Source organism: Ctenocephalides felis, unplaced genomic scaffold (assembly GCF_003426905.1).
Source record: "Ctenocephalides felis isolate EL2017-DRISC unplaced genomic scaffold, ASM342690v1 CF-g0.4_SCAFFOLD_03570, whole genome shotgun sequence".
Classification (NCBI taxonomy): Eukaryota; Metazoa; Arthropoda; class Insecta; order Siphonaptera; family Pulicidae; genus Ctenocephalides; species Ctenocephalides felis.
Window position 1 is genome coordinate 16690632 of NW_020539724.1, and position 25496 is coordinate 16716127.

General features: G+C 29.4%; 5 protein-coding genes across 6 annotated transcripts; 3 read left to right on the forward strand and 2 right to left on the reverse strand.

Annotated features, from left to right (window-relative positions):
* The first annotated feature begins 379 nt into the window (after positions 1–379).
* On the forward strand, positions 380–3584 carry LOC113382929 (facilitated trehalose transporter Tret1-like). Its single transcript, XM_026621183.1, has 9 exons — positions 380–518; positions 762–920; positions 1257–1459; positions 1527–1713; positions 1780–1865; positions 1973–2195; positions 2315–2418; positions 2485–2596; positions 2938–3584. Exons 1-9 carry the CDS (start codon positions 419–421, stop codon positions 3252–3254), a joined length of 1491 nt encoding a protein of 496 aa, XP_026476968.1. The 5' UTR covers positions 380–418; the 3' UTR covers positions 3255–3584.
* Positions 3585–5294: 1710 nt separating this feature from the next.
* LOC113383468 (glucose dehydrogenase [FAD, quinone]-like) lies at positions 5295–7637 on the reverse strand. Its single transcript, XM_026621731.1, has 5 exons — positions 7594–7637; positions 6416–7503; positions 6055–6350; positions 5742–5888; positions 5295–5492 (listed from the first exon to the last, which is right to left on the reverse strand). The coding sequence occupies exons 1-5, from the start codon at positions 7635–7637 to the stop codon at positions 5295–5297; spliced, it is 1773 nt and encodes a 590-aa protein (XP_026477516.1).
* A 1438-nt stretch (positions 7638–9075) lies between these two features.
* LOC113382952 (DNL-type zinc finger protein-like) lies at positions 9076–9698 on the reverse strand. The gene has a single exon (XM_026621207.1). It carries the CDS (start codon positions 9583–9585, stop codon positions 9076–9078), a length of 510 nt encoding a protein of 169 aa, XP_026476992.1. The 5' UTR covers positions 9586–9698.
* Positions 9699–10023: 325 nt separating this feature from the next.
* On the forward strand, positions 10024–18132 carry LOC113383469 (zinc finger CCCH domain-containing protein 13-like). Its single transcript, XM_026621732.1, has 14 exons — positions 10024–11362; positions 11556–11708; positions 11789–11960; positions 12872–12988; positions 13139–13220; positions 13286–13542; positions 13668–13757; positions 13842–13966; positions 14041–14143; positions 15240–15413; positions 15528–15808; positions 16860–17298; positions 17363–17736; positions 17915–18132. The coding sequence occupies exons 1-14, from the start codon at positions 10202–10204 to the stop codon at positions 18122–18124; spliced, it is 3738 nt and encodes a 1245-aa protein (XP_026477517.1). The 5' UTR covers positions 10024–10201; the 3' UTR covers positions 18125–18132.
* Positions 18133–21050: 2918 nt separating this feature from the next.
* On the forward strand, positions 21051–24314 carry LOC113382876 (isovaleryl-CoA dehydrogenase, mitochondrial-like). Of its 2 annotated transcripts, XM_026621124.1 has the most exons (8): positions 21051–21128; positions 21261–21421; positions 21503–21582; positions 22606–22837; positions 23108–23269; positions 23456–23611; positions 23697–24057; positions 24127–24314. In XM_026621124.1, exons 2-8 carry the CDS (start codon positions 21281–21283, stop codon positions 24258–24260), a joined length of 1266 nt encoding a protein of 421 aa, XP_026476909.1. In that variant the 5' UTR covers positions 21051–21128; positions 21261–21280; the 3' UTR covers positions 24261–24314. The 2 variants fall into 2 exon arrangements, with proteins under 2 accessions (XP_026476909.1, XP_026476908.1); XM_026621123.1 differs by lacking the exon at positions 21051–21128 and having other exon boundaries at positions 21156–21421.
* Positions 24315–25496: the final 1182 nt, after the last annotated feature.

Consider the following 25496-nt stretch of genomic DNA (forward strand, 5'->3'; position numbering starts at 1 on the left):
ACGAGTCTGAATTTTTTCGTCCTTATTTTTTATTCTAAAAATTTCACAATTTGCCCGTCAGCAGTTTTTTTTATAATTCCATAATTCCAGAATTTCCTCCCCAGTAAGTTCCTTTCGTTTTTCTAAAGATCAGGGCAATCTGATCCAGAGCATCCGAGTGGAAAGGGTTGAATGAGTTTATGGTTAAAATTAAAATAACTAATAATTTTCTGCATTGTACTACAAATTGTTTGGTAATTGTATTTAATTTTTTTGCAGATATGCAGTCGACTAGGTGACAAACAACGATTTGGATTTTTTATTTAATTTATTTTAGTTTAATTTAATTTTTTTTAAAAAATTTCAACTTTAACTTTTAAATAATTTTAATATATTTAATTTTAATTCATAAATAATTGGAATTCATAAATAAATAAAAATGCAAAAGAGATCGTCTGAAATTCGTACTTCGGGCAGAGCCCTGGTCAGGAGGGATAATAGTGGCAGCAAACTGAGATTGCTGACTATTGCTGGCGTTGGTAATTATTTTAAATATTTACTAAAAAATAGAATTAAAGTGATCTAAACGAATTTATTTTTTTATACAAATATGTATAATTAATCCATGTAATAAACCAACTTTTTTTTCCCATCACTGTCAAGAACTGCATCACTGGACGTAGTTCTAATTTATTTTCTATACTTTATGAGCAATTAATTTAATGATGTTTGACGAAACAAATAAATCAATCATGTATTATAATATAAATTTTATATTTCAGCACATTTGTCCATTTTATATGCCGGCATGATATTGGGGTGGACTTCTCCAACATTACCAAGATTGGAGAAACCGACTGATGACAACCCCCTGGACAGCCCCTTAACCCCAACTGAAAGCGCATGGATTGGGTCTATTGTAGCCCTAGGGGCTGCTGTAGGTAAATAATATATAATTAATATTTTAATAAAATTTACTTCACAATCATAATTCTATTATACCATCACGTGGGTAAATATACTTTTACTAGAACTAAAATGCCTTTGTCTACATTCAAATAAGAAGTTATGAAGGATGTTAAGTAGTCAATAGGACAGTAAATATATAGCATGTAATCTTTCACCTAGAAGATTTTTTTTTCTAAACTTATCTAAATAATATTTCCAATATTTCCAATATTTCCACAAATATCCTGTAATGATATTGACGAATCCATCATGAACGTATTAAGTCATTGATTAAAATTAAGATTATTAACCAAATTTCTTTTTTCCAGGACCCTTTCCAGGGGGATCAATGGCCGATAGATTTGGGCGCAAAGGTGCAATTTTGTTATCAACGTTGCCCACTTTTGTCGGGTGGCTATTGATAGGATTGGCCACATCTGTGGAATACATCTATGCTGCCAGATTTCTATTTGGCCTTAGTATAGGAAGTGCCTTTACTGTAGTTCCAATGTATACGGGAGAAATAGCAGAAGTAAGAATGCACCTTCAAATCAAAATTGTTGTATTGGCAAAATAATTGATTATACCATTTTTTTCAGGATAGTGTCCGTGGTGCTGTGGGATCGTTCCTGCAACTTTTTATCGTGACAGGATTCTTATTGGCTTATGCCATTGGTCCTTATGTGTCTTACATTGGACTTGTTTCCATATCCTTAGTTCCCGGAGTTTTGTTCTTCATTATTTTCTGTTTTATGCCAGAGACTCCTTATTATTATTTAGGAAAAAGTTAGTAATGAGCAGGAATCCTATGATGCTATCTGTAACTATATGAATAATAATATTTGTTCGTAGGTAAAAGGGACAAGGCTTTAAATTCATTATGTTTTCTCAGAGGAAAGTCTAAGGAAGATTGTCAGTCAGAATTGGACAAGATTGAGGTATAATATATACATCTGAATGAGTCAATTTATTGTTTTATGTTAAGTTTCCGACTCAGATTTGAGATAAAAAGTATTCATCATTCTAACTCATCCTTTTTTTCCAGGTCGCTGTAACGGAAGCAAGAGCTGAAGCAACAGCTTTTGCTGCTACCAATAAACTTAGTGAGCTCTTCAGATCACCAGTACATAGAAAGTGCTTGGCTCTATCATTTGGACTGGTAACTGCTCAGCAATTTGCTGGTATCAATGTCGTACTTTTTTATACTGAAAGCTTATTCGCCCAAACCGGAATCTCGATGCTCCCGGAACATGCTGCCATTTTACTAGGTAATAAAAATTTCCTATTTTTTCCCACATGATGAAGGTTGAAAAATCATGCATATATTAAAATATATTGTTTTTTCATAAATATTTTACCAATTTTAGTAATAATTGTGATTCTGCAGGTTCTTTGCAAGTTTTATCCAGTTTTACTGCTCCCTTATTTGTCGATAAATTAGGACGAAAAGTCATGTTATTGATATCAGGAGTTGGCTTGATAGTCAGTTTGGTAAGCCTTTATTAATACAATTTTTAACAAGTTTCAACAATGTTGCTAAATTATTTATTATTTCAGACATCTTTAGGTATTTACTTCAAATTAGACAGCATAAAATATGACCAGATTGACAGTCTTGGCTGGTTACCAATAACTAGTTTACTCTTATACATAGTAGTGTTTTGCATGGGTAAGTGTTTTATGCGAATTCATTTTAATTAAGTAGCAAAAGCTTTGGTCTTGCATGTCAAGGTTCCAGATTCAACTCTGACTCAGACAACCTGATATCAAGCAGTAGTGATATTGGTATTTCTATGGAAATAGAGATAGCAACATGTTTCCAAGTAAAAATATCCCCTGCAAGACATTGATAAAAAAATTATCAGTCTTTTACATCTGTTTGGGTTGCTATCTATAAATCTGGCGTAGTTAATTAAGTCATATGATCACAAAAGCTTTTAGGACCCTCAAGTTAATCTATTCCAATAATAATAAAAAGAGTTTCTATAAATCCTCATCCCTCTCTTATAGGTTTCGGTCCTCTCCCATGGGCAGTAATGGGAGAACTATTTTCGCCCCAGATAAAGGCAACGGCATCATCGATGACTGCATCTTTCTGCTGGTTCCTTACCTTCCTGGTGACAAAATATTTCGAAACACTTTGTCAGGCAATCGGAACACATGTCGTATTTTGGTTATTTGCTGCCTGTTGCCTATTGGCATGTATATTTGTACATTTCTGCTTGCCGGAAACCAAAGGTTTGTCTTTAAGACAAATTCAACTTCAGTTGAATGGTGGCAGCTCGGAGGAAAGTAGTGTGAATGTTTATGCGGAAGAACAAGCGTGATAATAAAATAATCTAATAATTAAAATAAAAATAAATAACTTTAAGATGGAATTTGCAGGTTCAATAAGCAGACACCAATGGTGACTGCCAAATAAAGCGTTTTTTATCGGTGAAGATTTTATACGATAATTTGTTTTACTTTGTTATGCAGTAATACAGTGCTAAAGAATTTTAATCAAAATAAATTATTTCTTTATTAGTTTTCAAGAGCTTGAAATAGCATAATCCTTAAAATTGTTTATAGGAGTTTGTTCACCAGTAGTGGAGCAATATTAAACAAAATAATATTGGTGACAATATTTGGCACCGTATACTCAAAAATTGTATCAACCAGGAAAAAAAATCAATACCAGTTTAATATTGAATATTTACAAGTTAAAAAAATACTATATTTAAGCATAGTACAAATTATAAAGTAAAATTAAAAAAAAAACTGAAGTTGCAATTACTAATCGAAAATTTCACTGCTTGAAATTACTTTTTTCACAATTTTAAAAATAATTTATACACTTTTCAAACCTTTTGAGAGAAGCTAAACATTATATTTATAGTGAATAATAAAAATAATATTTTTAAAATCCAAATAATCAATCTAAATTATAAAATTTTTACTTGCTACTTAAATCTGCGATTGCACGCATTTTATAAATTAATAATCTACAATTGAATTAAAACGCATCTTCAACTTTTAAGATCTGTGATCTTTGAATATTTTAAATACGCTCAAATATTTGAGTTTTTCTCATAAATACTCAACTAATATCAAATTAATAGTATTAAAATAAGAATCATAGGTACAAACTCGCTCTACTTGTTATAAATAAAATTTTATGATCCAAAATATTGCTTCAAATAGTTACATCGATTTTTTACATTATATTCATATATTTAAATTAGCGTTTATCCAAATTTATTTCAGAAGAACGTAAATTTCAAGCAATATTTTTAAAAATTTTATCATTAGTTTATAGAATATTTTTAGTAGCTCTTATGAGCTTTTAAAATTTGTAAATTTTGTATACAACGCACAATATATATTCGTACGATATTAAGATTACTATAAGTTACTTTTATTAAGTGCCTATATTTAGATCATGTGAAAAAAAAATTACTTATAAAGTTAAAAATATGATTATGCCGATTCTAATTTTTACATATAGAAAAAGATAGTATAGTAATTTCTATTTTTAAAATGTTAATAATATCAATTGTAGCTAATCTAAAATAACGCCAGTGCTTCCAAATAACTTCATTCTCAGGCATTTTAAATTAAATAAATATATATTAGGCTATTAGTAATTACTTTTTAATATTTATATACAAATAGTTTTAAAATAAAATGTCAAATTAATATTTGTGCTTTTCATTTTAATCTATTTCATCGAGAGCGAATGACAAACCAGTTTGGGCGTTACGCCACTTCCGTTGCATTTTCACAGATTTACTCCCTAGTCGCGCCTAAAGAAGGTTTTTGCAAATGTTTGCTATTTTTAAAGAAACGGATCAGCAGATCGTCCGCAAAACTGATCGACGCAAGTCTAAAGGTTCTATAAATTTTTGAAATCGGTTTAGAAGTTTTTGAAAAAATGTGTGAAAGCGGAGCTTTTAGTCAGTATTAATAATTTATCTTTGACTCTAATACTGTCCAGGATTATGTCCGACATATCCAGGCGAAATATATCAAAGCATGGCATACGGATACTTACTAAAAGACATACACACCCACAATACTTTTTCTAATTTTTGTGTCTAGTAAACGTAAAATTAGCAAAGTCGGTTTTTTGGTGAACACAAACTCTTTCAGAAACGTTAATAATACGTATATCTTAAGATTTTACTATCTTAAGATATACGTATTATTAACGTTTCGGAATTTATTTGAATATTAGGGAAAATTTTAAATCTAAATAGTCAGATCCAAGAACATAATTTCATTATATGTGAGTACCCATAAAATAAATCATGATATGTTGAAAAATATAATTCTTTCCTTTTAAAAATATGACTTTAATGACCTGCTATTCTATTCTAGTTCTATTATTACCTCCAGTCTTTTTTGACAAAATCTGCAGCTTTTTCACCAATCATATAAACTATTGAAGTCGTGTGTCCAGTAGGAGGCATCGGAATTACTGAAGCATCAACCACTCTAAGACCTTGGATCCCATGAGGTTTCAAAGAAGTTGGATCCACAACGCTCTTGGGGTCACTGACTGGACCCATCCGGCAAGTACCTATCTATATATAATAATATAATTTAGATAAGAAATACATTCAATTTATAATTATTTATGAAGGTCAACAAACCATGCAAAAAAGATTTAAAAATCGATTACCATCTTCAAAAAATAAAATAAATGTTTTCCAAAGAAATTTCTTTTTATTGGATCTAAGGAAAACAATTTGATATGATTAACATCAACTTTTATTATTACGATAAAAATAATACCGTAGCCGAATTATTGTTTTTTATCTGCTATAATTTACCTGATGATCTGCAGATCTAGTATTGCGCAAAAAGCATCTAAAATATGCATCTGACTCCTTTTCCAAGTGATCGCAATCTGCATCAGGAGGAAGATATAAAGTTGCATTGAAGGTAGATAATGCTTTAGTGCGAGTAAAGGCCACTGCCTAGAATATTTAAAAAATACATAAAACATATACAATGAAAAGACTACAAATTATTTTTCAGAATTTTTTTTTCATAATTTCTTAGTATGTTCAGTAGGTATATTATACTCTTATCATGGAATGTATTATTTTGTCTTACTTTTAATATTTGCTTTAATTTACTCACCAATTTCAGTCCCTCTACTAAAGTTTCCAGGTCCTCAGATTCTTCAAAGCAATTTGGATTAATTTTTGGGTGATCTGTAGGGTCTCGACTATATAGTTGAACATCCCCTTCACTCTCTGGATGCATCAACATAACAGTAGCATAAAATGAATCTCTTTTTTTCTGTCTATCTATATCATCGTACAAACCAGCAATATGGAAAAGTATTTCGATATCTGGAAGGTCAATGTTATATTTTTTTGTTTTCAACGATCCTACAGTTATCATTCCATCAGCAAGTGTGAGTGGTCCGATGCCTTTTTCAAAATAATCTGTGACATGTTTTTAGACGCTAAAACTCCGATGTCTACTTCCACTTCACCATTAATATCGAACCTTATATCGAGCCCAAGATGATCTCTTAATCCTTTGCCTACAGGTAAATCTTTTATCACTTGTATTCCTATGTCTTCTAGATGTTCTTTTGGTCCTATGCCAGATAACATTAAGATTTTTGGTGAGTTCAATGTACCTGCGCTAAGTATAACTTCTTTACTGACATAGACAGTATAATTTTTATCATTTTTAGTGAAATAGACACCATACGCCGTTTTCTTCACGGGGTCAATTAAAATATTCTTAACAAATGCGCCAGTGGCAATTGACAAATTCTTTCTGGAAGCAACAGGTTTTAAGAAAGCTTTATTTGCACTGCATCTACTACCATCTCTGAGAAAACTTTGAGGACGTATCATACCAGTTTGATTGGCACCGTTATTATCGTTTTCTTCATACCCTAACTCTCTTCCTGCTTCTATCAATACTTCGTCCAATAGTGTTTCAAATTTATTGGAATCTATGGTCAAATACCCACCAGTACTATGGTAAGGTGAATTCTGTAGATCTTGAATGCGCATGTCTTCGGATTTCTTAAAATACTCCAATACATTATTGTAATCCCATCCTATATTTCCCAAATCCTGCCATGTATCATAATCCTGTTTGTTTCCTCGGGCATACAGCATTCCATTTATTACACTTGTACCTCCTAAGGCTTTCCCTCTAGGATAAGAGCAGTACCCTTGCTCGTCCAAACAACATCGCGTCTGTGGTTCAGTTTTATAATTCCAATCATATTTAGATCTTTGTAACACACTAGCAAGTAGAGGCACATCAGTCAGAGGACTTTCTTGTTCACCAGCTTCCAAAAGCAGAATTTTCCAGTCCTGAATTTCCGACAATCTGTTGGCCATAACTGAACCGCCTGGTCCGCTTCCAATAATAATGAAGTCGTAGATATCATCAAATTCTTCTTTCAAGGGGATAGAATATTGGTCAGCTACTTGTTCAAAATATTCACTCAGAAGAGTTGCAGCATAATTTGAATCTTCTGGAGATAAATTTCTATCCAGTTTTTCTTTAAGGCGAATGAATGGATCATCTGATCCTGGTTCCTCTTTCAACTTGAAACTGTAAATACGGACAATCAAGCTTAACAAAATCAAAACTTTATCATTTTGAATAGTTTTTTTTATTTTCATGACTGCTGTATTTTATTACTGATATTGTTTACACAGGACTAGAATAGTATCACTTGTGGTCATGCTATTTATATGCCATATCATATTATTATTTCATACAATATAATGAAAAACATTCACTGGCAATTTACGTACATATGTGTGGCAATTTACGTACATAAATTTTGTGGAACTACTTAATATTTCATAAAAAGTATAAATTGGCAATTTACATGAATTATTTATTCGAAAATATTGAAACAACACCAGTAAAATATTCTTAACAAAGTCCATTACTTATCTATAACACTTAGAAGAATGTTAAAAATGCTTGGGTAATTATATACTTATTTCATCATTTTGATTAAAAGTCGACGAAGTGATATAGTCTTGAACAAAATGTATTAGCTAGAAAATTTTAATATTTTTTACGAAGATAATGGACATCCATTGAGGTGCAGCTTTCTATTGCTGTTCAAAAAAACATGTCTGCCATAACGGTTTAGAGAAAAATAATATTGTTCTATTCAAAGTATGAAATTTTGGTCAATGAAAAAATGGTGAAAAAGTATTTTACACGTCTTATAGAAAATTATGGTTTCAATTTGAAAAAAAAAACGTGTTTTCAAACGCACAATTGTGTAAATTGTGCAACATTAATGTTGCATTCAAAATATATTCTAAAAAATATATTTCCTAAGCTGTACAGACTGCAATTTGCATTAACAATGATACTATTTTAAATTGTTTATATTGAATATAATTTATGTTCAATGAATAATTTTTTTGCGTTATCAATAATTTTATGAATAAAATTAATAACTATATAGATAAAGTGATCGATATTTACCATAAAAATACTAAATATTATAAAAAAAAAGGTATTACTTCAATGAATGATTATATAGAACGCTAATAATTTGAGTGAATGTATATTTATAAATTTCATGTATTTTATAAAAATATTCTTGAGAATTCAAATTCTTGTTTTGGGTAAAAGTAATCAAATAATTTAGTATTTATGCAATTGATGATGGACACAAATATAATATTTGATATTTTTCTCAACGTTCTAAGTTATTATGAATTGTTTAATTTCAAACTTTTATCATCACAATTTATAAAAAGATAAATCTTAATTTTCATTATGATTATTTATAAATATCGGAAAGTTTTTGCTACTTGCCTTAGAGCAAAATTTTATTCGATTAACCATTATCAAGCCGAAATTAGTCATTTCAAAAAAACACGGATTATCTAATGAATAAAAAATGATACGGGTAAAGTAAAAAATATAGGAACTGATAACAAAATTGTAATAATTGATTCAATTGGATAATACTGTTTTGTATAATATATATATATATATATATATATATATATATAATGTTTATTAATCTGGATATTAAACAAGCACGCAATTGCAAAAGTTGTATTAATATATTCAGTATATATTACTAATCTATCATAAAGTAATATTTTATCTTATATTTACATTAAATTTGAATTTATTCAAGGGTTATTATTCTTTCTTATTATCAATTTGTTTAGTTTCTTCTTCGAGTAATAACTTATTAGTCTCGTTTTCTATATCCGCATGTAATATCTCCAAGTCATCATTCAACACAGATAATCTCTGAACCTTCTCGCCCTTTTCAGCCAAAATTTCTTCGATATTTCTCTTGCCATTCAAATCAGTAAACCAATTTAGATTATCTGCTATTAAATGATTATTTTGGCATCCATCACACTTGACAATGACAACGCCTTTGTTGTACGCCAGTTTTGAAATATGCTTTAAATTCCTCGTATTGCATTTTTTACAAGTGTATACTAATTGAAGTTTACCTTCTAATTTTGCAAGTGGTATAGATTGTGACTGGGTCAATTTGGATGTACTGATCAACTTTACACTGGTATATGAAACGGGACATCGATTTGGAAATATTGGCTTAGGTATATTCAACTTTGTTAAACATTGTTTGGACAATGATAATAGACCTAGAAATTTACTTGAATTCTGAAATGACATGTTTATTTCTTTATATCTTTATTAATATCATTCATCCTATTTAGACTGTAAATTTAGTTTTATGAATTCTTGTTAGTAGTTTGATAGTTAATAAAACATTGGCCACTTTTTTATAAAAATGCTCTACTTTGTGTATTATTGTCTCTATAATTGATATTTTATATTAAATTTTAAATAATAACTTTTACGTTGTACAAGGTTAAAATAATAGATGACAGTTGCCGTTAATTCAGCGATTTTGACAGTTTTTTTCGCTTTTGGTTAATAGAGGCAGCACAGTCGAATTTTGATAATAAATGGAATCAACATATCGATATAAAAATATCGAATCAAACTGTCATTAGTTAATTCTATATCGTAAACAGAAAATGCTCTGCTGCAAGTGGTAAATTGTACAAGAATTGACATGTTTTGTTTTAATTATATTAATTATTTTATAACAATTTCAAATAAAATCATTATGAAAATGTCATGTGCGCCAGCACCTTCACAATGTTTATCACTTTGACAGTTAGCGGTATGGTATATAGCAAAATGGCTGGAAACTGAATCAAACTTAAATATTTCGTTGTGATATTTGATGGCGAAATGTGTAATGTGATCAAATGTGGATAAAATGTCAAAACAAGTTAAACGCAAAATCACTGTAGAACTTCCTAAAGCGAAGGAATTGTTGAAAAATCGACTGAGCGTGTTTGACCGATTAGGGACCAAAAAACAGCCGAAAACAGCTCCAGATCAAACTGATTCTGAGGCGAAAGTTTGCAGGCAGTGGGCGCAGCAAGGGACTTGCTCTTATGGCAAATCTTGTAAGTATGCCAGTACACATAAATTAATAAGCCCATCCAAACAGAGGGCTGCCAAAATTCCGCAAGAATCGATTGCGACCAAAAGAAGTGAGGAACCTAACAAACGTTTACATTCTTCAGTAGTAGTTCGAACGGGAACGGGAAAGTCCGAAGCCTCACAATGGACCGACAATGACTTGGAGTGTGCTGACGCTGATGCTCTAGAGAAACGCAGACAGCAACTGCAGCGAGAACTTGAAGCTCAGATGAAAATGGAGTCCAAGAAGCCAATTAATGTAGTTGCTAAGAAAGAAGTGAAAAAGCATAAGTCTCCGACATCTTCTTCTTCCAGCTCTGCAACAAGCTCTGGTAGTAGTTCAAGTTCAGATGATTCCAGTTCCAGTTCAAGCACAACTTCTCATGAATCTCGAAGTAAGATTAAACGAAAGCTAAAGTCAAAAAGAGCATCCAGTTCTTCTTCTGAATCTGGGCACAAAAAGAAGCCAGCAGTGAAGGTTGTGAAATCAGGTCACAAACATGCTGTTAAGTCCATGAAAGTATCTACATCTTCTGGTTCAATAAAAAAGAAATTAATTGACAAAACCATACGCAAGAAATCTATTTCTCCAATTAGTAGATCAAGAAAACGCTCACTGACGCCGCCTCAAAAATCAAGAAGTATTTCAAAAACTTCACAGTCACGTAAGTTGGCACGTTCACCAAAATCTGATCGAAAAACACCTCCTTTGCATAGTAAAGATAAGCTAAGACATGAAAAAGAGAGAGAGAAAGAAAAATTACAATTAGTAAGTAAAGCTGAAGTTAAAGTACAACAGAGGGGTAGAAGTCGGGATAGAAAAGCTATTAAATCATCAAGAGTAGTTTCTGAAAGTAGAAGTGTAAAAAATGCTACTAGGCAAAGATCAAGCTCAGCAAGGAGAAACTCTCATTCTAGAGAGCAGAAAAGAAAGTCTTCCTTAGATAGAAAGGTAAGATCATACCTAGCATAAATGTTATCAATTTCTGCTCAATATTTCATGAGAGCTAAATTCAATATTTAGATAAAGTACAATTTTAAACCTAATATGACCATTGATAAACCATAAAGCTTTTCTTATAACTATTTTATTAATTAATTGATTTAAATATATTCACTTGTTCATAACAAAATTATTATTCAAGGCTTCACCTGCCAAATCTAGAACTAGTGGTTGCGGAAGCAGTAGCAGAAGAGACAAAACCCCTCCTCGAGATGATGCATCTAGAAATCGAGATGATAGGAAGCAGGCTCCAAATTCTTCTGATAGAAATAATCGAAGAAATGATTTAATAAAAGTAATTATATTACAGTTACAACTAATTAGAATGTTTAACTTTACTTTTAAATTCTTTTATACAAGAATTTTCCATTGCAGGACCGAAAACATAATGAGCGTGATACTGATAGAGACAGAGATAGAAGAGAGAGGGATCGTATTGAAAGAGAACAAGCTCGAGAAAAGGAAAGGGAGGAAGCTTTAGCACGGTGCCAAGAACGTCAGCGAGAAAGAGATAGGATTGCTAAACGAGAACAAGAGATTTCCAGAGGTAATTAAATATATATTTGTATCATATACAGTAATAAATAGATGTGTATGTACACATATGATTTGCTCTGCATTGTATTGCTTAATATCTGAACTCAGGCAGTAGTGACATCCATTTTCTCTTGAGAATTTGAAGTAAAAATATATTTGCAGTTGAAATAGCCATTTAGGGTACTGTGGAGTTAAATAGAAATGTAGTTTAATCAATGTGACCATATTTTTTAAAGTCAAAACTGGTACGGCAACAGTAAGTTCTGCTAACCCAGGATGAGAGTGGGTGCCATTGTGCTGAATATCTTAAATATGATGTGAGATCAGGTTTTTTAATATTTATTTAATGTTTTTTTTTAATCAGAATAGCTGACTTTTAGTAGGGCTTTATTTTTTATTATATGCTATATTATTAAATCATATGTTTTCTCCATAAATAACTTTAGCAAAACTTAGCACTTGTTTTCATAATTTTTGGTAATTTCATAAAATTGAAAATGAAAGACTGGGATTATTAATGTGAGAGGCTATTTTTAACCGGCTTTTGGAATTTTGATTTTGGCCATTTTTTCATTATAACATATTTATTCATATAAGCATACTGGGTTGTTGTAATTTTATTATCAAGTAATTGCAAATATTCAATTTATACCTATACTTTTTGGAAACTCGGGACAGAACATCTAAATCCGGGACAAATATTGCTTTCAGAAAATCCCAGGATAAAAGATGAAAAGCCGGTACTGTCCAGGCCAAACTGGGATGTATTGTCACCTTAGTTTAGTTTAGCTCACTAGTCTTCACTTAATATTTTATATTTACATAAATACATATTTTTATGTTGGAAATATATGCATATTTTGAATATAACCTTTATCTTTCATCTCATTAATAATGATAATTTGCTTTAAATTGTTCTAGAACGAAATGCAAGAGGCAGATCCCGCGGCGGACTTGATAAACCTGATAGAGATAAACCTGCACCCAGACTTCTTCCTAGACCAGGAGAGAGAGCTTTAGCATTGGCACAAGCAACAGGTTAAAAAATACTAAGTAGTAATACATTTATTTAATAAAAAATGACTTTTTTTAACATAGAGCATATTAAAATACGCATATTAAAATAAATATATGTATGTAATCTTATTACATATTTATTGAATAGCAAAATAAACTTTTAATTTCTAGGTAACACAGAAAAATTGGCAGCATTGGATAGAGCACATGCTAGAGAATTGAGAGGTGTTAGTCGTGATCGCCACAGAGACAGGTTAATATACTTAAATGCATCAAGTAATTTTTTTTGCAATATGTAAGTATTATTATTTATTATAGAGAGGATAGCTCTCGGGATCTAAGTACTGGTGGCAACAACAATGGAAGTGCTGCATATCATCACCATCATCATCAGACGCGCAGGGGTACACCACTATCACCAAGATCACCTCCTCCTATAGTTGTTAGGGAACGAGATAGAGAGCGCGATAGAGATCGTGATAGAGATAGGGTTAGTTATGATGGGGCTATGGGAATACCCTATGATGATGATGGTTTGGAAGGTGATCCACAAGCAGTTGCTGGCAGAAGACATGGTGAGTTAGATTGATGCTAGGGAAAAGACTTCTCAAAATAACTGCAGCTTAGGGTTAACATAATAAAGTTAAAGTCGTCATTACTTAATAAATTCTTATATTTCATTTATAATTTTTTATTATAGGGTACAGCAGTCCATTTGAGAGAGACAGAAGACGTGAGGATTGTGATAGATATGTTGATAGATATGATGAACGGCGCATCGAAACTACAGGTGATCTATCCAATGCAATCTTTTTGCAATGTTTTTTTAAATTCTTGTTTTTTTTTTAATTGTGATTGAATTTATTTATTTCAGATGAAAGATCTATACATCATTGGGATCGCGAAAGATCGCGAGATAACAGATCTAGATCAGGAGGACGTGGCATGTCTCAGACCATGTCTCCAAGACATATGGCTGGTATGGGAGACTGGAGAGAGGTAATGATAAATAGTTTGATTAAAAGTCTTACTGTATTCATAGTAATATTCTACAAAAATTGGTCGTTGTTTAGCGTTCGCCGATGATTATGGAGGGCTCTCGATGGACTCCACCACATGGTCACTATGAAGCAGATAGAGATAGAGATTCATTGCATGATCATAGAATGTGGCCAGGTAAGTTAATATGTTTTATAATCTTTAGAAATAAATCAATAAGAATTGAGATTCAACTATTTAGGTAAAATGTTCAATTGTTTATTTGGAAAATAAAATTTTCTCTTTTGCTAAAAGCTGTCTTTTAAACATACCTATAATATCTGTAATTGTATAAATAAAATTAATTTGTTTAACACATTTTATTTTATCCACATCTGGTTCTAAAAATGAATGTTATTTGAGTGTAAATGTCAACTATAATCAGTAGTACATACGAAACACGGAACGTGCATATGCTTCGGCATAGATATTAATTAGAATCACTTAAGCTCACGGCGAAATTGATTTTTATAATATTTTAGACTACGAAATCTCTCTTTGTACGAAAATACTCTAATATTTTTGTTATAATATTTTTATAAAAACTCTTTATACAAACTCTTTATACAAAAATACTCTAATATTTTTTTTTTTAAATATTTTAGACTACGAAATCTCTCTTTATACAAAAGTTTCATCAAAACCAACAAAAATAGTATCAACATTTAATTACCAAGAAGCGGCTCGACCGATCTCTACCAAAAACTTACCAGCCATTATCCCAACCATTATCTTTCAAACATTTTCTGAATTTGTAAAATCGATTCAAGATTGTGAGCTAAAACGCGGACGAAAAACTTACATTTTTCTGTTGATTACAAAGAAAGGGCTTGGCCGATCGTCGCAAAAGCTAATACTTATCGAACTACATCGAATGACTTTTAAATTTATGAAATTGGCCCAGCCATTTTTGAGAAAACGTCGACAAATGGTCAAAAATCGTTTCACATACACAGCATATATAACATATTTATTTCTAAATTTGGTCACATGCGATTCAGAATGACTTGGAACATCATAAAATAACATAGAATTAGCAAATGAAATTTTTTTTTATAAAGAATATAAAAATATAAAACTATGAACTCAGTAGATTCATGTGAATAGTTATAAAATAATATCAAGAACAACTATACTATTAATCATATGTGAAGTTTAGTCGATACAAAATTTTTTTAGTTGTATTTACTATATACTTAAATGAGGTTAATAGTAGATATTATATTTTTATTAGATCGAGATATCAGAGAACAACATCACAGGCAATCACTACCAGAAAGAGATCACGAAAGGGAGAGAGATCCTCTATGTGACCGGGAAAGAGATCGTGGTTTACCAAGAGGAGCAGCAGGTGGAAATTGGGAAAGGGAATGGCCACAAGATCGAGATCGACATCAAATTGCTGGAGGTACATTTTATCACAACCATTTTCTATCCATTATGCCACAGCATTTTATGCATTATGAAAGCATACATATTTGTTTCATTTATCCAGTTTTATTGCATACATTTCTGGTTTCAGGTGACATGGATGCATTACCAGTGCAGTCACAACATCCATATCGCCGCCATGAATCGCCATCAGTTTCAATAAAGCCTAAGACTTCTTTGGGTAATACAATAAGCAAAGAACAGAATCTGAAGAGGCCACTAAGAGATGAAATTAGCGAGCAAAATCCACGACCTGAAGATGCAAAGAAAAGATGCTCTGGACCAAGTGTTGAATTAAGAGATAGCTTAGTTGATGAAGATGATTTAAGCGAAATCAGTGATGATGCTGATGAGATACTGAATCGAGAAGATGTGAGTAAAATTAAAGGAAACATTTAATATATTGATATTATTATGATAGATTAGATCTTAGCACTAAAAGCATAAAATTTAAACTAATGAGGTTAACATGTTCTTTTCATGGCTATGTATTACAATTTAGGAGTAGAATTTATTCATATCTTCTCCCAGTTTTATATTTAGAACAAACTATATTAATTTCACATAGGTTGAGGAAGAGAGTTGGACGCCTCAAATGCCAGATCCGAATTCTCGTTCTCCAATTTTGAATGACATTAAAACAAATTTCCCTACACAAAATGGTTCAATAAATTTGAATTTAACTCAAGTTTTTCGTCCAGATTATGAACCAGTAAGATAACAGACAAAAATATAAACGGCGCATGTGAATGTTCTTTTTTTAAATGGATATATGTTAAATATATTTGTACTTTATCACAAATATCAGTTGGTTGCTTTAATATTTTAGCATGTAATGTATTTTACCATTATTTGCACTAATTTTCTTTATTTATATAAGAATTCAGATGTATTTATTTTTATTACAAGCAATGTGACATTTTTTATTATAATCGGTATGGTGAATGAAATTGTTTTAAATCTATTTTTTTTTTTTTTAATGTTGAGTATGTCCTGATTAATAGAAAAAAGCATCTGATATATTTTTAATGCAATATTTACATGTGTAGTCTTTTTCTGTACTTTTAGAAATTGATTGAGATAATTAATATCCATTTTGGCAAATGGATGATAAAATTTTAAAGTTTACAACATTCAACAAGTTATTCATTTATTTTATTTATTTCTATCACAGCTACTTGAAGACTTGATATTGCATTATTAATTATATTATTACTTAATACTTGATATTGCATTATTAATTATATATTATATTATTATCAATATTATTTTGAGTAATTTATTAAGCCTTTAATTATTTTAAAACTTTATTGCCCTTTCTGATCCAATTATCAAATGTATATTGAAGCTTTGTGATTGATTGTATTAATTGTTTGTTTTCAATTTAAAAGTATCAATTATTACAATAGAATTTTTCATTCAGGAACTTCCTGATGCGTCTACGAAGAGTGAAGATCAAGATGATGTACGTTACTCACCTCAGCCACAAGAAACAGCAAGCAATAATAAAATCTCAATAAGTGTTACATCTCAAGCAGATCCTAGCACCAAAATAAAACAAGAACCTGTTTCTGTTACTCCTAAAATAAGTGAAACAATACCAAAATCTGCAACAATAAATGGTGTTGGTGCTGTGAAAGATGATACTAAGGTTTCAGTAAATGATGAATCAAAAACTTTGAATATTGCAAGTGATAGTATGAAGGTTTTGAATAGCAGCGACAGTGCATTAAAAGGTTTGAATGATAATGAAGCCAATTCTAAAGGAAACGCTGTGGCTGCTCCTGAGGATGATGTCATGGACAGTCTAGATTTTGAAGAAATATCTGATGAAGAGCTTGAAGAAGAAACAAAAGCTAAGGGTAAGAATTTCAGCATTTGTGTTTGATTTAATAAATTAATTATTAATCCAATAATTCAATGCAGGTCTTAGTGATGTTTTGGGAGTAGACTGGGCGAGTCTTGTTCAGGAATCTAAGTCAAAATCAGTTTCTAATCAAAATAATTACAATGATCCCTCAAATCCTGATGGTGTGGGTGAAAATTCATCCAAACGTCTTTGGAGATACGAAGAAATTTTACTCAGAGTTGGAGTATCCATTGAAATGGCAGGACATGAATTTGCATCAAAAATACTTAAAGATATTGATACTTATCAAAATAGCTTGAAAAAGAGCAAAGATAATGTAGATAGCAATAATGAAGGAGATGTTGATGGAGTAAAAGTTGAAGAAAAGACAAAGTTGGAGCCTCCAAAAATACAAGCTTCGGTTATACTACATCCTATTGCATCCATGCAGGTTAGTATTTATTTTAAAAGTATTGTAAGAATGATATTATTTAGTAATAAAAATCCATGATAAAAGATCTATTATATGTTGATTGAATGTAAAGAGTAAATAATTATTCTCTATATAGATTTTTCAGTATATATAATTATTTGTACCAAACTAGAGTTCTTATTCTATTTATTTACAGGTGGCCAGCAGACAAAAAGCTAAAGCACGTGAAGAACTCTTTTCAATCAATCCTTCCATTCACTATTGTCGTGCTTTATCAGCAAGACGAGATTTAGCAATGAGAAGGCAATTATGTGATCTGCCACCATATCAGGATGAAACTCCTTCTCTGAAACCATGTCCTGATATGTTCCAGGCTACCCTCAAACTACTTGAGGAAAAAACATGATCCAAATAGGCAAGTTAAATAAATTGGAAAAAGAAAATAATTTTTGGACTTAATAGACTTTTTTTATTATTATGATTACAAAAATATTAATATACTGGTATTAGTGTTACCAATATATTTTAATATTAAAAATTGAATTTTCTTTTATATTTCGATTTTACATGGAGCTGTGAAGTGAAATGTATAAACACTGAACTGATCTACAAAATGTATATAAATTATGAATATATAATAGTATGAGATTTATATAGATATAGAGGTAGATGTTTTATGTCGATCTAATCAATAAATTATGTGAGTAAGAAAATAAATTATGTATAAAATATTTAAGTGAATTTTTATTAAGTATTTGGCTTTTTTAGAGATTTAACAGAAGTTAGTCTAAATATTGTAAAAATTAAAAAATACTTTAGTGTCTTTGTGTAAGTTCTGAACTTAATCTGTGCAGTATAATTCATTTGTCCAGTGGAATTGTGTTAGGGTTACCGTATAAATATATGTACAAAAATAATCTACTCACAGCATTTTAATGCTTCAATAGATTTCTTTAAATTAAAAGAGATATACAGTTGTTTTAAATTAAGTTTATTTCTATAAATTCATTTTCGATTTTCAAGATTTTTTATTGTCTTGATTTTTTCTTGGTGATATTTTATAATATTATATTATTAAAATACATAAATTTATAATTAGGTTATCTATAATGTTACAATTTCAAAACAATGTACATGTGGTCAAAAAAGCAGGTGTGAATAACCTTTATCACTCTGAGGAAGATTTTTTATATTATTTTCCTAACATTTTATCTTATTAATTCATTTTAATAAAGTTTAGTAAAAATAATAAAAAAATATTTATAAAGTCTGAAAAAATTTTACTCAAAATAACTAAAAAAATATTCATGAAAGGTAAGTTTTATAACATAACAGATTGATAAATGTTTTATATTTTGTAGTGTGATTTGACTAAAAAGAACAAAAAAGTTTATAAAAGAAGACCTTTATAAAACTGAAAATTTAGTTCAATATTTTATTTTAAAAGGCAGTATTTTGTACTACCTCTATTTCGTGAAAAACTTTACACACTTGAATTCAATTATTTGTATTACAGTATTTTTGAATAGTAAATTATTCCAAGTATAATAACATACAATAAGTATGTTAATTATACTTAAGTATAAGACATTAATATCTATTCAACATTAAACTAAAAATACAATTTAAATACAAATTGTGCAACTTTGTTCACATAACAGATTTGTTACAGCCTTGCTGCATCTACTAGTTGATTGATTGTAAAAAATTAATAAAATTATAGTAATTATTCACAGTTAATAAATAATAAATATAATAGATAATAAATATTTTATTATCTAAATAATTATTTATTAATAGCCCATTATCATCTCATCTTCAAACATTTTATATCATATGATAATAATGGGCTTAGATAAGAGATTTGTTACATGTAGGAAAAGATCACACGTTATTATTATTTTTCACACTTATTAAACACAAATAAAACAACTGTTGAATAAGTTAATAGATAATCAACTGTTATGAACTTATAAGTGAAAATTTTTACTGGAATTTTTTACTCCAAACATTATGTCTTACACATCATACATGATGATATATAATTTTAATAAATAAAAAATCTGTTAGTACATCTTATGTACATATTATATAAAATTTTCAACAAAATGTACACAAAAATTATTGATTATATCTATTCATAAATATAAAAAGAGTGTTATATGTGTTATATAATGCTTCATTAACTTCCCGTAGGGTAAGTTATTGTAATGGGCCGAAAATCGGAATTGAAAATTTTTACATTTCTCGACGTTTTGAAGGTTTCTGAACGTTTTGGCATACCTCAGAAAAAATGGATGTGTGTGTGTGTGTGTGTGTGTGTGTGTGTGTGTGTGTGTGTATGTATGTATGGATACAAATTTCCAGTCACGTTTCAGGGCGCACGGATCAACCGATTTGAATGGTTCAAAAAACATTCGATTCCTATTGATAGGGAAAAGAGCTGATTAGTTTTTGGCAAAGGCAGGTCCAGCCGTTTCGGAGATACGGAGCAAAGAGTGCAGAAAATAGAAATCGAATTTTTGAGAGAACGGAGTATCCGATTTGAATGATCTAAAAAACATTCAATTAGTAATGATTGTGAGAAGTGTTCATTAGTTTTTGGCAAAGGCAGGCCCAGCCATTTTGAAGATACGGAGCTAAATATGTAAAAAATGGCAGTTTTTGAGAGAACTAAGCGTCCGATTTAAATGATTCAAAGAACTTTCTGCTTGTCTTAACAAAATAATTGATTTTGGAAAAAAAAATTTTGTTCCATTTTTTTTTTTTTTTTTTTTTTTTTTTTTTTTTTTTTTTTTAGTTTTTTGTATATCGAAAATATTTCAGATTTTATTTTTAATTCTGACTATAGTTCTAATATACTTTACAAATAATTTCAACTCTGCAATTCAGTTTATATAATTCTTATAAATATTACACAATGTTACAATATTTATAATAATCTATTTGAAAACATTCAGTATTCCTCGAACATTTCGTTACGGTACGGGAAGTTCCAGCAATTTGCCTTAAGGCACGATGCCATAATTGCCTCAAGACAGAATTCCACTTACAGCTAGTTTCATTTTAAATTCAAATCAAAATAAAGTTTGAAAAACCGCATGAAGTTAGCGTTGCATTCAATTTGAAACGTCCAATTTGCAACAATATAAAAAATATATCAACAACCAAAAATTATAACACTTCTGTCATAAGAAATAAAAAAAACTTATTATTTGTGTCTCAAATAAATGTTATTGCAAAAAAAGAATTTAACAACAATATTAATAATTTTTTTAAGGACAAGTTTTGATCTAGATCTAAAAAAGGTTTGACAGGCCTGCCTAAAAATTAGGGGATAAGCATTATTATCCTTGACTTTAGATGACCTCAGATATTGTTTATTCCAATTTCATGAATATCACATGCCCGTAAGTCCAATTTAAACATGTATTGAAAAATTAAACTGTTGTCATTTAAGCTTCAAATTACACACTGACAACGGAGAAGTACAGTTTATTTCGCAATCGTTATGTTAACGTTTTCTCTTACATGTATGAAAGTTATTTAGTTATAATTAAAAATGGCTCTGCAAAGCTTGAAAGGTTTTTCTAAATTGTTAAACAAATGTTCGAATCGTGTTTCATATTTAACTGTAAGATGTGCATCTCAATATTATGACATAGATGATAACATATTTGGATTAAATGAGGATCAGGTTCAGGTAAATTTTTAATTAAAAGTACTATATTTACTAGATATAATTTATAAAGGTAATTTTTATCTGGTTATATTATTGTTTTAGTTGAGGAAGACCATTTTCGATTTTGCCCAGAAAGAATTAGCACCTAAAGCAGCTGAAATTGATAAAAATAATACCTTTAAGTAAGTTGTTTGGATATATCAATAGTAATTAATGGTAACATAATATTGTTATGGATTTATTTTATCAAACCATTTATAGAACCAAATTGATGTGTTTTTTAATAAATTAATTATCTTACATATGACTCGAACAGGTAAATATCATATTAATGTAATTCAGTTGTCTCACGAGTGACTTAAACTGATGAATATGCATTGCCAATAATGATGAACAATATTGCTAATGTAATTATAATTCAAATATTTTACTCTTGATTTAATAATGTATTATTCTATTTAATTATTTCACATGGCTATCTATTAAAAGAAAGAGTTTGCACCTAAAGCAGCTAAAATTGATAAAGATAATACTTTTAAGTAAGTTCAATTGTATATATAAATAATTATTAATGGTAATATAATGTTGTTATGGATTTTTTATCAAACCAGTAACAAATGTATGCATGGGGACTGCACGAAAACTTTCTTTAGCAAATCTTTGAGAACCAATTTGATACATATTTTATAATTCTATTGCCTTACGTGTGACTCGAATAGGTAAATATCTATGACAACCACTCTGATATTTTATATGAAAACCCAGTTGTTTTATTGCTAAATTGTAATTGGTATTCAAAAGTGAATATTATTACCTAATAGTTAAATGCATTAAGTTTATATGAAGAGAGATTCTTCAGCAAATTCATAACAACCATTTGTTATATTTTTTTTAAAAAGTAATTTAAGTAAGTTATATCTGGATTATATCAATGTATCTATTAAATGAATTTTTGTTCTATTGCAGAATAGTACAAAAATCTTTTATAATACTCTAGATATTTAGCAAACACCCTTTTTATAACTGAGAATTATTGATATTGAATCTATTATATTGATATTAATATACACACACCTTTCTCTCTGATATGCCACTTAAAAAAAAAATCTTTCATCTTCAGTTCAATCATTTATATTCATTTATGTAATGGAAATATTATATTTCTGTTTTTATTTATCTATTTTAAAATTATCTTATTATTTTAGAGAACTGAGAGAGTTCTGGAGAAAATTAGGAGACTTGGGAACACTAGGAATAACTGCTCCAGCAGAATACGGTGGAACAGAAGGCACATATTTAGATCATGTTATTATCATGGAAGAATTATCAAGAGCTTCGGGAGCTATTGCCCTCTCATATGGAGCTCATTCTAATCTAGCAATAAATCAAATTCGAAGGAATGGAACTGATGAGCAAAAAGCAAAATATTTGCCTAAAGTAAGAAATTGAATTATCATAAAAATAGATCAGTCAAAGTATAATTTTAAATGTGACTTGGAATCATCTTCAATTTAATTTGAAGCAACATTTTTGAACCAAGTGTTTTAGTCCATTCTTTAATTTCTTCTTAATTCTTAATTTATTATTTTGTTTGATATTGGTTTATTTATTATTATATATTTTTATGATATTGATTTATTTATAACTATTTTATGTACATTTACTTGGTTGTATAATCTTATTATATTTATTAAATAATTTTTCTAGCTTTGTTCTGGTGAACATATTGGAGCCCTAGCAATGTCTGAACCTGGTTCTGGATCAGATGTAGTATCTATGAAACTAAGAGCAGAGAGGAAAGGTGATTATTTTGTTTTCAATGGAAATAAATTTTGGATTACTAATGGCCCAGATGCTGATACTTTAGTGGTACAGTATATTTTTGTCATTAATGATAAAAATGTTACAATGTTAGATAATAACTGTCTAAAATCATCTGAATTGATTGCAATTTTTTCATTATTTATAAATTAATAGAAATAGTAATATGATAGATGTTATGATTTTTATATTAATATATATTATTTATTTAAAAATATTTTTTCTTACAATAAGGTTTATGCACGTACCAATCCAAATGTAAAGCCTCAACATGGAATTACTGCATTTATTGTAGAAAAAGGTTTTGAAGGATTTAGTACTGCACAAAAATTGGATAAACTTGGAATGAGAGGCTCAAATACTGCTGAACTTGTTTTCGAAGACTGTAAGGTATAAATTATATTTATTAGGATAAAATTTGTGTGACCTCTTTGATTATATTCTTATTTTTCTTATAATAAATTATTTATTCTAGGTTCCAGCAGCAAATATTTTAGGTGAAGAAGGCAAAGGAGTTTATGTTCTTATGTCTGGTTTAGACTATGAGAGATTAGTTCTTGCTGGTGGTCCTTTGGGGCTCATGCAAGCAGCTTGTGATATTGCCTTTGAATATGCACATACTAGAAAACAATTCAATACTCGAATTGGTGAATTTCAATTAATGCAAGGCAAATTGGCTGATATGTACACTACCTTGAGTGCTTGCAGAAGTTACGTTTATTCTGTAGCAAGGGCATGTGATGCAGGAAAAGTTAATAGTAAAGACTGTGCTGGTGTTATTTTGTACTCTGCAGAGAACGCAACACAAGTCGCATTAAATGCAATCCAAGTTCTAGGTAAATAATTAATATTTTGTGTAATAAATAATGTTTTACTTATTCATTATCAAATATTTTTGATTTCAGGTGGTAATGGATATATCAATGATTATCCTACCGGAAGAATTTTGAGAGATTCCAAATTGTATGAAATTGGTGCTGGTACATCAGAAGTAAGGCGATTATTAATAGGAAGAGCTCTTAATAAAGAGTACAAGTAAACGATTTATGGATAATATGTAAATAATTATGAAAGTATGTATATAGAAACTCTCACACACATATATATATATATATATATATATATATATATATATATATACATATACATATATATGAATGAATAACAAATGTATATAATTTATAATGCAATTTTTATACGGAAATATATAATTATTTTAGTTAAATCGGATTTTCTTCCAGTTAATAATTAACAAGTAATAATTATAAATTTCTTTATTAATAAATTCCAAACAACTCACTAAACACAATATGTTACAATTTTTTTTTTAAATCTTTTAAATTTTTAATTTTTAAATCATTTTTTAAATTTTTAATTTTCAAATCATTTTTATAATGTTTTTAAATATATAAACAACTGCTAAAGAAAAGTGTAAAAAGAGTAAAGAATTAATTAATTTAATTATCTTTAAAGAAGTAACTAATTGCCTAACTTTTTTTAAAATGCATATACAAATGTACTTTTTAATTTTAGCAAAAATATGATTAGAATCGATTATAATTATTGATGAGGAATAAAAAAAATGTTTATCTTTAGAAGATTAAACTAATTCTTTTTTTTAGTAAAATAAGGATAATGAAATGATCAGGTTTAGTGACAATTGGTGCCTTAATATACTGCATATGCTTTACAAACTGTTTTTTTACAGAAAAAGTGAAATTAGTGTTAGTGTTAGTTAGTAGTTTTTGTTTTTGTAAATCAGTGCTTTTCCAGTGTTACAATAATATAGAGACACAAGATCAGGAAGACCTTGATTTGATGAACTATTATGGTTACGCAGAAACTTTTAAAAAAATCTAATTTGAAATATGAAGCAGAAATGTGAGAAATATAATGCTGGTTGGCTTTCTTTGGAACATGCTGTTGAATATGCTGTGAGTGATCCTGCATGCCTGTAAGTTTTTTTTTTTTTTAAATCGATCTTCAATCTTTATTATTTCATTATTATTATATTATCAAATAGTATATTATTATTATTTAATATGTTATTAAATAGATTAGACAACTCGCAAACTTTTAATGGAATTTGCCAAGACACTTTAGTAAGTTTTTTCAAAGAATTTAAAGTCGGCCAATTTTGAAAATTTTAAACATATAGTTTAACAAATAGTCTTAATTATAGAAAAGTTTGGGCAATTGTGTCTGCATTTTTGACTGTGGTCTTAGGAATATTATTAACCGAAAAATGGCCACGGTTTGACCACAGCTCTAGTTT